The sequence below is a fragment of the Thrips palmi genome, unplaced genomic scaffold, assembly GCF_012932325.1.
Source record: "Thrips palmi isolate BJ-2018 unplaced genomic scaffold, TpBJ-2018v1 HiC_scaffold_17, whole genome shotgun sequence".
Lineage (NCBI taxonomy): Eukaryota > Metazoa > Arthropoda > Insecta > Thysanoptera > Thripidae > Thrips > Thrips palmi.
Window position 1 is genome coordinate 11,874,208 of NW_023144626.1, and position 15,989 is coordinate 11,890,196.

The 15,989-nt window shown below is 40.2% G+C and overlaps 3 protein-coding genes and 1 long non-coding RNA gene across 4 annotated transcripts; 1 reads left to right on the plus strand and 3 right to left on the minus strand.

Annotated features, from left to right (window-relative positions):
• Nucleotides 1-5,823: 5,823 nt before the first annotated feature.
• On the minus strand, nt 5,824-6,428 carry LOC117643914. Its single transcript, XM_034383087.1, has 2 exons — nt 6,319-6,428; nt 5,824-6,239 (listed from the first exon to the last, which is right to left on the minus strand). The coding sequence occupies exons 1-2, from the start codon at nt 6,397-6,399 to the stop codon at nt 5,907-5,909; spliced, it is 414 nt and encodes a 137-aa protein (XP_034238978.1). The 5' UTR covers nt 6,400-6,428; the 3' UTR covers nt 5,824-5,906.
• Nucleotides 6,429-6,469: 41 nt separating this feature from the next.
• On the minus strand, nt 6,470-9,406 carry LOC117644063. Its single transcript, XM_034383248.1, has 11 exons — nt 9,292-9,406; nt 9,098-9,207; nt 8,968-9,027; nt 8,726-8,873; nt 8,544-8,614; nt 8,254-8,469; nt 7,488-7,636; nt 7,299-7,407; nt 7,027-7,209; nt 6,723-6,890; nt 6,470-6,649 (listed from the first exon to the last, which is right to left on the minus strand). Exons 1-11 carry the CDS (start codon nt 9,404-9,406, stop codon nt 6,470-6,472), a joined length of 1,509 nt encoding a protein of 502 aa, XP_034239139.1.
• A 1,981-nt stretch (nt 9,407-11,387) lies between these two features.
• LOC117643548 lies at nt 11,388-13,185 on the plus strand. Its single transcript, XR_004587624.1, has 6 exons — nt 11,388-11,677; nt 11,751-11,827; nt 11,920-12,072; nt 12,165-12,269; nt 12,365-12,507; nt 12,799-13,185. It is a non-coding gene; the product is annotated as an uncharacterized LOC117643548 (long non-coding RNA).
• Nucleotides 13,186-13,865: 680 nt separating this feature from the next.
• On the minus strand, nt 13,866-15,615 carry LOC117644064. The gene is made up of 3 exons (XM_034383250.1): nt 15,508-15,615; nt 14,822-15,027; nt 13,866-13,922 (listed from the first exon to the last, which is right to left on the minus strand). Exons 1-3 carry the CDS (start codon nt 15,608-15,610, stop codon nt 13,866-13,868), a joined length of 366 nt encoding a protein of 121 aa, XP_034239141.1. The 5' UTR covers nt 15,611-15,615.
• Between the last annotated feature and the right edge of the window lie 374 nt (nt 15,616-15,989).

Sequence of the window (15,989 nt, forward strand, 5' to 3'; positions counted from 1 at the left end):
TGAGTGCAGTAAAAGTATTTCATGAATATAGTATCTTTTTACTGTAGATTGTTGTAAAAGTTATCTGGTACTCATAGTAAAAAAATACTGCGTGTACCACGGAAAAAACAAACGCCTGCAGAGTAGGCCACCCTGCTTGCATAGATGCTCGCACGGCTGCCGGCCTGCCAGGTGGTCGCAGAACTTGAGCTCTGGCCGCTCAGTGCTCCAGTTGCTCTTCCTCTCTCGCACCTGCAGACTAATTTCGAGACTCGCTCTCCTTGCTGTCTCTCTCACACTTGGGGGCCGTGCCGTCAAGGTGTGAGAGGGACAGGGCGACGGGAACGACTTTCGGAATCAGTCTGCGCTGCGGTTCAGGACGCACCTTGAGTGCAAGAGAGACAGACAAAACGCTGTTTTTTTTTTTTTTTTCAATTTTAAATGTAAGGGTTTTATCTTAATTTTTTTGAAGTCTGGCCTCTAGAGTGTTGGGTCTTCCCTCTGGAGCTGGGAGTGGTGGGGTAAGACACTGGCCTATCAGCGACGGTGTTACAACGGGGATGGAGCAGGAGGGGAGGGGGTGAGCGGAGCGCAGTTACAGTGGAGTGCGAATGCGACAGAAGCAAGCAGATGACTAAACCAGAGCGAAGTGTGGGGATTTCGTCCATTTTAACTCCAAGAAGGTTTGTGGACAATTTTCTTGGCCTATTGTCACTCTGCATTCAATGTGCATGGCATAACTTCATCGCTATAACACGTATGTCGAGTCGATGTTTATAAGCTTGGTCTTGTCCACCATAACCTATAGAAATCAAACACTTAACTCGCTTTTGAATGTTCCACCTCTGTCTGTTATTTTATTTGAATTTCTGTAGTGCCCTTGAGCTGTATTTTTAAAAATATTTCTTCCACTTCTCACCTACCTTGTATCGTGTTGCAGGTTGAATTGGATTTGGACGGAGTCTGTGATTGTTCTCTAGGCCTAGTCCTGGCTGTTCTTCTGGTTTCCATGACATTGAAAGGAGAAAATTAGGTATGTACTCGTTTTGAAATAATTTTATCAAGCTGGCTAGGTTTCAGGTGATTCACTTTATGTAGCATAGGAAAGTTGATTGGTCACATCCATGTTTCCACTTTACGTATTTTGTCAGCTTCTTTGTGTGTTGCGTGCTGCCGGCTATTTATCATATTAATTTAACACTACTTTTCCAAAGGCTGCCTTTAATTTAAAGTCCATAGGCCGGTTAATCTTTTTTTCATTTATCTTGTGTGTCTATCACCATGCTTTATTTAAATTTTGTCTTTGTTTTTCAGATTATCGTTGATTGTCTATGAGATTATGAATGCCGTCTTCATTCCACCATGGCTGTCTGGGAACAGAACTTCCAGCTCAGGCCTGAGGTACGCATCCTCTAAGTTAACCTTATCTTTCTTCATACTTTATTTCAGGGGGACAACTTTGTTTCAAGAATCAATTTATTGAATATGAGTAACATTTCTTTTAAATTGGTGACACAGTTCTGTTTATTTTTCTTTTTATCTGTTAACCTCATAAAGGCTGAAACTTCTTGATTTATTTAAGCCCACAAGTATTCAGATGGTAAATCTTGACATGTCAAATGATTTGTTTTAACCAATTAAATGTCTTATCTTATCCCTTGAGAAGCCTAATGGTGGCGTGTTAATTGTTTTTGTACTTCCTCTCATCCGTCTCGTATCCTGTTCCAGGTTGTCTTGGATTTGGAGTTTCCTGCTTGTTTCCCTGCCCATTCTTCTGGTATCTGCAGCTCTGAAAACTAGGTATGTGCTTGCTTTATGGGTAAATTATTTCCAACTTACCTAATTTTCAGACAGTTTATTTTCTATGGCAAGTTGATTGCTATATATGATTATGTTGTGGCATGAAAACTTCAGTTTTTTTTTCTCTTTGTTTGTCTTCAAAACAGTTACTTGTGCTCATTGATTTTGGTCTAACTAGTTTCATATTTGAAAAAGCTGTTCAAACCATGCTTATGCATTCACCACAAAGGGCTGCCCCAACATTCATGACTGTGTTTTGTCAGCTTTCAGTGTTACATTTAGCTTACAATTCACATAACCAATTTATTGTTTTTGACTTTAAAACTATCTATTCTCTCGGGTCTATTTAATTGTGATCCTGTGATCTTGTATTTCAATCAACATGTTAAATAGTTTGCCTTTCTCTTTTCAGCTTCAATGAATGCCAACTCAATTCCACGATGGCCATGGCCCTGCAAGAACACTTGGCCCAGCAGGAACAGAACTTCCAGTTCAGGTGCGCATTACATTTAAATAAGTAAACCTTATAACAATTAAATTCACGCTGAGAACTAATTAATATTATGATTAAAAAGGTTTTCAAATATCATTGGTGACACATCCATTTATTCCTTCGTGTAGAAAATTCTTAAATTCTGGAAAATTGAATTGATTTATTCTTACCCATTTCGCCTTTTTGTTTTCTTTCAGGTGCTCAGCATGTGACCTCAGCATTGTCGGGTCTGGTCCATTTGCTTTGCATTTCCGGAGAGTTGGTCATGATTTACCAATTCAGTGTGGCCAAGGTCAATGCGAACACCTCTTCAATGCTCCCAAATCCCTTCTACGCCACATCAGAGATATTCACTTTCTACAAGTAGAGCCAGGCAGAGCAGACAACGAAGAGGCTGGTAACCAGCAAGTACCAGAAAACCAACAGGAAGCTGGGAACAACGAAGGACCAGGCAACCAACAAGAAGCTGGGAACAACCAAGGAGGCAATAATCAAGATGGAGAAGCTCGAGGAGGTGAAGATTTGGACAATCTACAAGCTGCAATTCAAGACATTGATTTAACGAGATCTGCCGCAAGAATGGTTCTAAACCTCAGGCAAAGTGCAATGACAACAGCTAGTATTCAACGAATGCAACATGAATGTTTTAATATGATGGTTGATACTAGTAATTTAATCAAGTTAAAGTTAATTGATTTTTTTAGAAATGAACAGATCAATACTCCAGCTTCAAGGCAACTTTTAAGCGAACTAGTTGTCTCAGATCCATTCATTCATCTCAGAACTATGAAGCAACAGCTCAATTATTTTGCTCGGGAAATGGGCCTTGTGGTCCCCGTACCAATGTTTTTGGATTGGCGACCAGATTATAGATTGAACCCTCAGACTAATCAGTATGAGCCAACGCAAGTTCCAATGACCTTTGAATACATTCCCATCATTGAAACTCTAAAGCTGATATTGTCTAATCCCAAGCTGAGAGATCTCATTAATTCAGAAGAACCAAGTAGTGATGGTGTGATGCGTTCATATTTAGATGGCTCAAGTGTGAAGAAGAATGACCTGATCTCTCAGTATCCCCATACATTACGCATTCAACTGAATTGGGATGATCTGGAAGTCACCAATGCTCTTGGGAGCAAAACATCTATCCATAAGTTGGCCGCCTTCTACTTCAGCCTTCAGAACTTCCCACCAGTGGAAAACTCCCAACTGGCTACTGTGTACCTACTAGCCCTTGCATATTCTGAAGACATCAAGGCAATGAAAGGATTTGATAAAATTTTGGAGCCATTTCTCCAAGATTTGAAGAGATTGGAATCCGCCGAAGGAGTTACAGTTAGAATAGGTGATGAGTTGATTTGCATAAGAGCCACTCTTGTAGTTCTTTGTGCTGACTCATTGGCTGCTCATGATATCCTAGGACTTCTGAGCCCAAGTGCGAGACATTTTTGTCGCAGTTGCTTGATTTCAAGGCAAGAATTGCATCGAGACTGCACAACTGTTGGAGAACCCCGAACTGCAGAATCTTTTGCAGCTCATGTAGAACAGGTGAAAACTACACCAGCCTTTTCCCGTGAGTGTGGCGTTAAAAGGGATTGTCCCTTAAAGAAAGCCAAAAACTTCTCTGTTCCTGAAGATGCTGTTTTTGACATCTTCCATGACATGCTTGAAGGTGTCTGCCATCTGGTGATCATCTTGGCACTGTATGCTTTTGTTGTGACGGACAAATTTTTCTCATTGAGTGTATTTAACGCTCGTGTGGCTGCATTCAATTACGGGATCCCTGACAGTAAGAACCGCCCATCAGTCAACATTACTGAAGAGAAATTGAAGAACAAGAAGAATAGAAAGTTGAATCAGTCTGGTATTCAGATGTGGTGTTTGGTTCGTGCATTTGGATTTTTAGTTCCAGAAGTGCCAGAAGACCATCCTCACCTTCGATTAGTGAACTTTCTTCAAGAGATCATGTTGATTTTATTCTCTAGAGCACACCGACTTCTAGATAGTGACAGATTGGATGAGCAGATTTCAAGTTTCCTTCGCCTTTTCCAAACTTTGTATGTTGGGGATGTTGTCGATGATGAAGAGGGAGAAGAAGAGGAAGAAGAGGATGTTGATGAACCTGAGGAAGTTGAGGAGCCTGCTCCTCCCAGAGCTTTTGTGCGTGCTGCTACGCCTGCAAGGAAAGTGAAGCCTATAAATAAATTGCACCACATGGCCCATTTTTGTGCCATGTTAAGGAAATTTGGGCCTTTAATTCTATATTGGTGCGCCAGATATGAGGGGAGGCATCACATCTTTTGCAAGTATGCAGCAGTGTGTTGTAATTTCATCAACATTCCTATGAGTATGGCTCAAATGCACCAGATAAGCACGCTTTGTGCTATGTTGAAAAGCACCTATCGTGCAGAAGAAATAGAACTTCATTCACCATCAGAGACCACTGTCAGAGATTCTCAACATGCTGCACTCTTAATGGCGAAGGGTCTCCAAGAAGAGTCAATCGTCTTCAGCGTTCAGTCAGTAGTCATTGCTGGTGAAGACTATCGTGCAGGGCTCTTTGTGATAGCTGATGCATCCCCCTGCTTTGCAATAATTCAGCACGTTTATGTTCATGAAGAAACAGTCTATTTTGTCATAGTAAAATGGGAAACAGAAGAGTTTGTCAGAAGATATTGTGCTTATCGCATCAAAGCATGTCCTGTTAATGAACCAATGCTTGTGGCCCACAAATCGTTACAGCATCATGGATCCTATGCACCCTGGAATCCTTTCAATCAAAGGATCACCCACATTGCCCCAAGGTTTCTCATTTTCTAAAGAATGTGTGAATTTGTACAGTTATCCCGCAGTACCTGAATTTTTGTACTAATTTATTATTTATTATTGTCCTGTGACAAGCATTTTGTTTTCCTTCATAGCATTATAGCCCTTTCCCGGAGATATTGTTCCCTAAAGATACCAAATTGGGCTTAGTTTATGTGTCAAATTCAAGTGCCAAAGCCTTAGGACTTCATTCCTCTTAATTTATGTTAGGTTTGTTAGAATTATCAAAGTTCTTTGTATGTTTAGTTCTAGCTCTTAGCAGATAAAGTTTTTTGAATTCTACTTGTATTTTCTGAGATGGTACAGAAAGAGAGAGAGAGAGAGAGAGAGAGAGAGAGAGAGGGAGTACAAAATTTAACTGTCAATCAAAATTCTTCCAGGTTTAGTTAGGTGTGCAGATTAGGTATTCTTAATGATGCTTGTGTTTTCTGTGATGGTTCTGAAGAGCGAGAGAGAGAGAGAGGGGAGTACCTAATTTAATTGCCAAAGTTCTGTTTAAGTTTAGTTCTTTAAGTATGCAGACATAGCATTCTGTATGTTGCTTTGTTTTCTGTGAAGGGACAGAAAGAGAGGGAGAATCTAATTAAACGTGTGATTAGTAAAGTAGTTTTCTTTTTATTAAACAGACCTCCCCTTTTTTCCATAATATATAATTATCACAATAGAATCACTTTTGCTATAGCAAAGAAAAAAAAACATGTTGACAAAACACTGTCATTATTTCATACTTCATGAATGATTATTACTGTTTAATACACAAGAAAGAATTATACAGTACTTTTCTAAACACGGATCTTTGATAAATTCAAACAGTACCCTGTGATTCTACCCTCATGAGCAAATCCTTCATAGTATTTGTCAATTTGTTCTGATTAAGCTTGTAGAATCCCCACTCAAGAAATTCAAAGAAGCGAGTCCATCCCTTAGGGTAATTCACATCAAAGACATGATACATTTTGAAAAGCACATCAAGTCCCTTTACAAATGACGAGGATTCAATCTTGATGGTTTTGTTGTCAGCAACGGCAAACATTCTTGTTATAGTTGCCCCTGGCATGAGAACAATGAGGTAGGGCTGCACTGGCCCAGTAGAAGCAATCCTTTTCTGTTCGATGATGGTTCTCACATCTGTGCCAGCCTGAAAAAGGAGAGATTAAATTTTGTAATTCAGTAACAATGAGATAAAAGAGATCATAGAAAAAAGAATATCAACTTACAGGGATTATTTTGGCTAGATTTTCAAGTTCAAATTTCTCCTTTTTGCCTCTCCCAAACCTGCTCAAATTCTGCCATGGCATTTTCTCTACAATCCAAAGACATCCTTGGATATCATCTAAAAAGAAGCAAGCAAACAGGTTGAATAGTGCTTTACATAAGAACGATAATCTTAGTACGGTAAAATCCTATAAGTGACTTGCCGTTTGTTATGTCGTCATCAAGAGGTGGCAAAGTTTCAAAGCTTTTTAGCTTCGAAATAAAAACTGGCAGGGTTTGAAGCAAAGCCGAATGGTTCAAATCTGGATGTAATAATTTGAACTCTTCTTCAATCTGAAATTAATTAATGTGAAGAATTAACAAATGAAAAATATATTACTGCAAGCACAAGAGATATAGAACTTACAAGTTCTCCATCATATGAAACAAGATGAGGGAATTTGTCTAGTACATCATTGATAGTTGGGTGAGTGCTTTGAATCCAAGCCTTTCTTGCCGCAAAACTGTCTTTCATCCCTTTTAGAATGTTTTTGCGTTCTCCAGCATTGGGAACCACAAGACTCAGCCAAAAGAACTTGAAGAAAAGGGAAATAAAAAACACAGAATCAGTAAACAGTAAGGAAAAAAAACTTTACCTGCTCTTGTTTAAATAATTGTTTCAAGTTCTGTTTAAACTGGCATTGAGCAGTAATTGTTTTGCTTTGACTCACATCATCAACTTTTGAGGCAGGTGCACTGGCACCAGGTGATGTGCTAGCACCATCATTAATCGAGTCTGGATCATCTTCATTATCTGGTTCAGCAGCGCAATCCTTATCATCTCCCTTTCTTTGTAGGTGGGATATGACATTGGGAATTCTACCCCTATTCATTTTCCTATCATAAACACGCCACTGGGGGAAAGAACAAAAAATACTGAATTATGTAAACTTAAAAAAACAGCATCATTTAAAACTATGATAAGACACCCCTTACTACTCACCCAGGTCCACTTTCCCTTATCTGTGGTATCTGCAAAAAATGGAAATCTCTTCACAATTGAAGCAGCCAATCCTTCCTTCTGATCTGATGTCACACTGCTATTGTAAGAGCTGCAAAAAATCCAGTCATAATTAAAAGCAATATTATAAAGAAAATTTTATGTCCAATAATAAAAACAATAGAAGGGTACCCATCACTTCCACAGAAGACCCGAAGAACCAGAGTTCTGATCAGTAGTTTAGAGTGAGCTGTTGTGAGAATGGCGTTTTCTTTGAGGGACTTTTCAAGCTCTCTTATATTCCTCCCCTTTGTTTTTGACAGAATGCTGTCAATGTCATACTAGAAAGAAAAAGTTAAAGTTAAAGGTACTACAACAATAAGCATGGACTACGGTCATTGCTTATCATATTCTCACTCAACAACATTGAGACGATGAAGTTGAAAAATTATATTTCTGAGTATTCAGAAAGTATATAAGCGAATTGTAAGAAATAACTGTTCTTTGTGCACTTTTCATTGTGCCTTATCAAGGAGTGGCAAGAGCTTACATTTCGAAAGTATAAGGAGTAGAACAAGCTTCAGAGAAGCAAAGACAGAAAGGTTGATGCCTTCCGGTATGAAAGATAATTGTCATGGCAGCAACTACCCATTTGGTTTATTTGAAGGGATCTGCAGTGACAGATTAGCTTAATCGTGTAACTTAAGATATTAAACTTTTGTTCTGTTGCTTCTATAAACCTAGCTCTGCTTCTTATAATTAACAGATTTAAAGAAGCTCTTTTCATTCCTTAGTAACGCTGCTTCTAAAGTACATTAAGAAAAATATTTTTTTCCTACTTGTTTGCTATTTTCTCTCATCCAATACCATTAAAAAAGTAACTGTCACAAGAACTTTAGTGAGAATATCATGAGTCCACTGACTTGGTAGCATAGCTACTAGTAATAAGTTAACTTACTGATGGAAGCTTGGCAACAAAGTCATCTTCTTTTAATTTTGGCTTAACCTTCTTTAAAATTGGCTTATTCTGGCATTCAGACAGAACTTTGGGTTTGGAAACGGTTTTATCTTGCTGAGCCAATTGTTTCTGCTGCTGAGCAAATGACTGATTTGCAAAAAATTCTGCTCCAGAACTGAAACTTTCTCGACTTGAACCTGCATCCTGGTTGTTCCTCTGCAAAACAAAGATCTCAACAACAGAGAGAAAAAACTTAATTTATCCATTAAAATTTGGCAAGTATCACTTACATTATCCGTTATTTTCAACTTCTTCTTTGGTTGCATGAACTGGGGAATAGGCACAACCATTCCAAGTGGAGCTAAAATGCAGGAAATACGCATAACAATTAAGAAATGAGACCAATCTGATGTTATGTTTTTCTAATACATGTTAAAAGTCCTAGCAAAAGGCAGCAGTTTGTCATTCAAACCTTTAGCGGTGGTTGCTTCATACTTCCGCTTGATGTTCATGTGAACTTCCTTATCATATTCACTCATTTCCATGAATTCTTCGGTGGAGAAATATTTCATTATCTCTTCATACTTGTCACCGTGATCATCTGTACTTTGTTGGGCTTCCTGCAAACAAAGTAAAATTCAATGCAGGTAGCGTCAACTAGGAACTTAGCAAATGAACTACAATTAAATAGATTAGGAAATGATGGAGTTGTACCAGAGAACCAAGTGCACCCTTTGATGATTTGATAGTTTTATCAGATAACATATCCTCCTTCTGAGCAAAAAGACATGAGATCAAAATCAGAAAACTCACATACAAGCATCATAAGAGTGGGTGTACTTACAACTGCATCAATCAAAGCCTTCAGGTCCATGGCAACTCCATAAGGAATCCCAAGGTTAAAGAAGTCTTGGGTAGTTAATTTTATTGCATTTTTTCCATTGATCCTTTGATCTGAAAGGAATTTTGTGAAAGTGTGAGGGGACTCAAAGAGAAATGCATGAAACAGACACACTCCGAAACAAATTGAAAAGTTACCTTTCAAGGTAGTCAACGCTGAACTGATATCATCATCTAGTCCAATCACTGCTGATGAAGATTCCGCATATTGTTTAAGGGTACAGAAAAGCTGCTCAGAGCTCAGTGCCTCCATAATGTACTTCGCTTGAATGTCTTGATGGACTTGGAGGAAATACGCGCCACCGACGCAGCGAGACAACTGACCATCAAATATGAGAAATTGCATGGAACGATATTATGAAAAATCTGGCGAAACGAAAAAGCTGCTGCCTTGGCAAACAGACGCTGACAGAAGTTTTTTTTACCTTTTGACACTGATTTGACATTGATTGAATCAATTTACTTACATTAAACAAGGTTTCTTAAAATTTAAAAACTTATTGCAACTCTTGCATAGCAGTTTCGTTCAAATAAACCAAAAAACTTGAAAAATTGTGCGACGCTAACGACATCTAGCGGATGAAACCCTAAGGGCCTAACTTTTCTGCTATAGGGCTCGTGCATTGGCGTACCGTTATGTCACTGCCGGGTAAAGGACACGAAAACGTTCTCTCGCGAACTGAGTCTGGAGCAGCCGACGCCAAAGAAATTGATCGAATCTTGCAAATTATCTGCCTCTCGAGCAAAACAAAACGCTGTCTAGAAACAGAAAGTTTGCTCTTTCACCAAGTGCTTCAGAGAGCTTAGTTGATACTTTCTGAAACTAGGCTTGACAGAAAAGAGGCGCGGCAGTTCAAACAGGGCTGGAGGGTCAGGCCACGATTTACCACCTTTATTCGAACCTTTGAAGGAAATATTGAAGAATTAAGGTTACGGAGTACTGTTTGTGTGCTGAGGAACGAACTCTCAACATAGATCTGGTAAAAAATCATCAGGGTTTTTAAATATTGCTAGTTTTGAGCGTCTACTGGCGTCGTCTGCTGGTCTCAGTTCGTGAAATTGTCATACTTTCGTACCGCCATATTTCGCGTAATGAACGAGCCCTATGCTCGTCCACTATTTTTGTTGTTTTGTCAGTCAAAACACTACTGAGTGAATTGTAAACAAGACATCACTTTATACATTACGCGATCTGTTTAAAACAACACTTTCCCAGTGAAAACTAAAGTTTGCATTGAGAAGTTGTGTCTTTTAAATTTACCGGCCTGCAACGCAGTGGCCGCAGGACCCGGCCGGCGCAGCAGACGGAATCTGTAAGTGGCTGCTTGTGGCTTCTCTATCTTTAGAAAGAAATGTTTGCTGTTCTAATTCTTTTAGCTGTGATTTCTATGAAAATTATTGATACTCAGAAACAATGCATTCTCATAAGTTGTTTGCTCTGATGCAATGGAGGGTGTTCTATCGAAAAAAAACACCTGTTGTGTTCAACTCAGGTTAGGTTTACTTTGCCCAAGCAATGCATTACTCCCTAAAGAATTTTGTGGTAAATTGGGTCTGTTTCCACGAGATTTTTATTCAGAAACCGTTGCATACAAATTTCGCCTGTACTTCAATTGAAGTATTTAAGGTGCCACTGCAATCAACTCATTACTCATTGCTTTTCACTGTGACTTTCGAGTACTTTCGGATGAGCGTTTTCCAAGGAATGAAAATAGCTGTCCAAAATCAAGTAGGGTCTTGCAGCTTGCTGTGCTGCAGGACCTTACTAGATTTAAGACAGCTATTTTCATTCCTTGGTAACGCTCATCCAAAAGTACTCGAAAGTCAAAGTGAAAAATAATGAGTGATGATTGATGAGTTGGTTGTAGTAGCGCCCTTAGGTTTCAAGCCCGTTCTTCATTTTAATCAATATACATTGATGTTCTTAATGTTACTATTATTTCTGACCACAATGCTTTGAATATTGAATTATCCTTGTATTTCTCTTTACCCTTTTTTGTTGCAGGTATGGTCAATGTAGTTTGAAGCATTCTGGCTCAGCGCAAAGTTGTATTCTCTTGTCTTGAAACTACCAGGCCGTTTGGTTTTTAATTAGCATGGAAAACAGAACACTGACAACAATAATTTGTTGTCAAAGAAAAATTTAAAGGGAAATGTAGGTACGATTTTTAATTGCATCTAGTTTTAAGAGTTTTATTACTTGTGTTAACTGATCTCTTTGCTTTCAGGACCCATACAAACTGCAATGAGGACTCCATGACCTTTTCTAAACTGCGGCAAACTTGCAATCACGTCTGGTTGAGCTTTATTGAAACGAACTTTTCCCATGGGTTGGTGAGTAAAATGTAGGTACGATTTTTAATTGCATCTAGTTTTAAGAGTTTTATTACTTGTGTTAACTGATCTCTTTGCTTTCAGGACCCATACAAACTGCAATGAGGACTCCATGACCTTTTCTAAACTGCGGCAAACTTGCAATCACGTCTGGTTGAGCTTTATTGAAACGAACTTTTCCCATGGGTTGGTGAGTATAATTAGCGAACTTAAGTTAGTGGTCTAAGTCAACATTATCCAATAAATTTCTTTTCTTTTTCTAGTGCCTTTCAGATGTTTTTTCCCCTGAGTCACAAATTTAAATTTCAAATCTCTATCACACCAGAAATGAGCATCTCAGGTCAGCACCCTAAACACCTATTTTCATTGAAGTTATACACCCTATTTCACCACATTTTGACTTGTATTGTCGTTATCTCTTCTTCTTTACAGAGGCAAAGTTTGTGCTTTGTTCCACACATGAATGCAGAATGACGGTGAAGATTCAAGATGGAGTTGTGAAAATCAGTGCAACCAGAAGCAGTAACCCAGGCGGAAGTTTAGTGGAAGCACAACAATTTAATTGAGGACAGTAGTGAGTTACAAGTGAGTAAATTTTTTTCAAAAGAAAGCCTTTAAATAAAATTTATATTTCTTTTTCTTTCTCCCATTGATGTTTTGTTTCATCTTATTTTTAGCTTGTACCTCTGCACTGAAACAGAGTCAAAAGACTGTCTCTATGCTAAACCACGAGTTCCCCTCAAATAAAGATTGGGAGAGCACATTTTTTATCATGGATTCAGGTTTGTTTTTCTTACATTCATAACAAAATTATTAAGGTTCCAGCCAAATATTTTATTAAATTTTTAATCTTACAATGGTTTTGTTCTTCATCTAGGAGTTGTTTAAAGCTGACAGCAACTACACTACATGCATCGCAGAAGCAGTCAAAAGCAAATGATAAGTCAAGTTGCAGGAAAATACAGCTCGTGAGGTGCAGCAATCGTAGTCGCAGGGTGGACAAAGCAGTGGAAGCTCCAGGTAAAACACCAAGAGTGACGCAAGTAGCCAGTGTTGAGCACCCTTTCACAGCAGCTGTAGTCTTTGCAGTAAAGACAACATCACTGCCACTGTTAGCTCCAGGAACTGTAACAGAAGTCCATGCATGATAAATTCCAAGGCTTTTCTGGAACTTCGCTAATGCACCTATTGCCATGAACATGCAGTGAAATGAACAATCATAGATTCGCCTCGAGTATTGAAGCTTGTCTCTAAATAAAATTTCGATATCATGTTAAATAAATAACATCTTTTTTTATTTTTTTGTTACAGGAATGAAATGCTTAGTGTTCAGCATACATTCTCTGAAGGGTTGAAGAGGTAGATGTGAGAGATTTGAACAGTCGTCAGGGAGCTTCATAACTGAAATCTCTTCAAGCAGCCCCTGCCTCACACATTGAGATTCCACGCCAGGAGCCAACCTGCTATCCGGCCGAGATGGAGCCCCTGCAGTGTAGAGGGTAGGCAGCCCGCTGGACAGGTATGCAGTGCGGGCGTGCCTACCCCCCGGTCTGCAGGGGCTACAGGGACAAGGGAGGACTGCTGGCGCCTGCCGCTGCTTGAGGCGGCTCCTGCCGGCACCTGCGCAGCCTTTCCCTCATCCCCCGCTTCGCCCCACTCTTTCCTCTTTTCTGTAGACCATAGTATTATTTTTCTATAAGCCGCAGTAAAAGTTTGCTATGATCTTTTTCTGTGGTAAGGGGTATTGAAATGCACGTTTTTTTGAATTCCATACCGGCACACCCGGAAAAGGGTTCATTCCTACCTAAAACCACCGCAAACCAAATTTGAGACCGATCGAAAAATATTTAGGGGTCGCTACAATGGCTGAAAGTTGTAAATTTGACGTAATTTTAAACAAAATACAACTTTGGAGTATTTGAAGCCCTGCGCATCCGGTGTTGGTCCTAGCTTGTTGCCCCCGGAGACTTTTTTTTTCTCGGGATCCAGGCCGACCGAAAGAACCCTACGGGATGCGTTTTTAGCGAATGGTAACGGAACTGGGTCCATTCTACGCTCAAAAAAGTGTTTTTTTCTCCGCTTTTAGTGTTTTAGAGGCCTGCCAAACTTTTGCTTTGCTTCACAAAAAATCTAAACCCATGTATTTTGATAGAAAAAAGGTTGCTCTTTCAAATGGCGGTCACGGAAACAGTCTACGATTTTTGGTTTAGGCTCCAGAGCCGTTTTAAGTTGAAAAATGGATTTTATTTTAGTGAAAATGAGAGCAAATTTTCACTCTTAGTCACGTGCGACGTATGGTTTGGCCACTAGCGCTACCCGGCGAAGTGCAGGCGGTGCGCTGTGATGGGAGAAGCTTCCCGGGTAGAAATGGACGGCTTTTATACAGCTGCTAAATATTTTATGACCAAAGTAACGCGCAGGCGTTTGAAAAATACCTGGATTATGTTTGGACTGTGTCAGCAAGATGTCGACAAAATATTCGGATATTTTGTGGACGTTTCGGCAGTCTCTGGCCGGCCGACGTCGTTTTAAACGACCTTAAAAAGATGCCCAGATGGCAAAGACAAAATATCGGCAAAGAGCTGCCGCATCGCCGGCCGCAGCAGCAAAAGAGAGACCACTGGCGTCGATCCACAAACCTGCCGCTTGCGAGACAAGAGCGGATCTACTGGGCGCTGGGCCAGAGCGTCATCGTTGAAAAAGAATTGCAGCTGAGCGGTCTGTCTACGTATCCACGACGGTGTGGATTAGGGTGGGTCGAAAATCCCAGAATTAAGCGGCGTATGGTTTTGTTTGCAGTTGACCATAATAGAAAAGAGATCCCACAATGCTGGGGTCTGGTGACGTCACCTTCCATCTCTTTGGAGGCTCCAAACTTGGGTCTAATAGTGAAAAATGGCACTTTTGGCCCTACAGGGACCAAACCAGGCATCGCCCACGATGCGGCTATCTCGCGATGGGTGCGGAATATGTTCCTTTATATTCCTGCAAAGTCTGGGCGATGTGGCTCAACATCTTGGTTAAGCCCGGGCACTTGTTTTGACGCTAAAACAAAGTTGCAAAACACTAAAAATTGGATTTAAGGGTCTATTGTTTACTCAAAGGTCCCATTTACGTATATAAATGGAAAGGGCTCAAAAAATGCAATTTTTTGGTATATATAACTTTGTGATCGGACGAAAATTGTTGCCAGGGCGAAACTTTACACATTTCAGCAAAAGCTCAAAAAGCTCAGAATTTCAGCTTTCAGAGGTGCGCGAATTTTGATCAGGATTTCAGACATTTTTTTTTTTGACATTCTGACAAAATTTACACGACTGGCTGCGCCTCCTACCGGCTGGATGTTGAATCTCTGCGAGACTTGGGGCTGGCCTTCCCTGTCTTCGCTGGTGTACGTCAGGGTCACGGCGTACGTCTCGATGGGCCCGCCGTTGGACTCGCACGGCGGGTAGCCCACGATGGTCAAGTCCCTCGCCAACTGGCCGTCGCAGAGCTCCGTGTGGTCGCTGTCCACGATGTCGAACGAGACCGGGCTGGGTGCTGCCAACGGACAGCAGTCAGGGCCCAATTCGCTGGCATTGCGTTGTTTCACCGAGATGGTTCACGCAAACGCGAAGGGAAATGGGGGGGCATTGCTCCTCGAACGCTTGAAACCTTATACCTTACCTTATACCTTACCTTATACCTTATACCTGAAACCTTAAACCGTATACTTCGTATACGAAGTAATTTGAGCATACATTATACAAAATAAATTACTTTGTTATACGAAGAAATAGTTCGTAGTTCACGAAGTATTTTCTTTGTAAACATGTGTATGCTCAAAATACTTGGTTATAACAAACTGCTTTTCTTTGTAAGGCCTAAAAAGTTTGTAAGGTTTTCTCAGTGCGCGTGTAGTACCAAAGTATCGCATCATTCGGTGCGATGAAACCGCGGGTTAAGACGCATCCCTCCAATTGACGCTACACTCTAAACGTTTGGATTCTCAGCGTATGCTCTGAAAAGAGGCACGCTTACCCCTGGGTGGCGTTGTCAGAAGCTGGCCAGAGCTGCTAGGCGCGCCGCCCAGCGATTCCAACGTCAGCGTAAACGTTTCGCCGCCCGGGAGGACGTCGAGCATCCCCCCACAGCACCGGATAGTTGCAAAATAATTAACAAGCAAAGCGAAGCAAAGCCCTTGTTAGGCAGGAGATGGCCCGACGAACGTTTGCACTTTCTTCTATAATTAACAACAAATCGAGTTTTTGTCCAAACACCAAGCTTTATATACCAAAATTTTGCATTTTTTTAGATCTTTCGAACAGTATGATCATATTGGATCCACAGGTAATACATATTCTCCTAAAGATCACTTTTTAGTGTTTTTGAGCTTTCGCTGAAATGTGTAAAGTTTCGCCCTGGCAACAATTTTCGTCCGATCACAAAGTTATATATACCAAAAAATTGTATTTTTTGAGCCTTTTCCATTTATATAAGTATACGGGACCTTTGAGCAAATA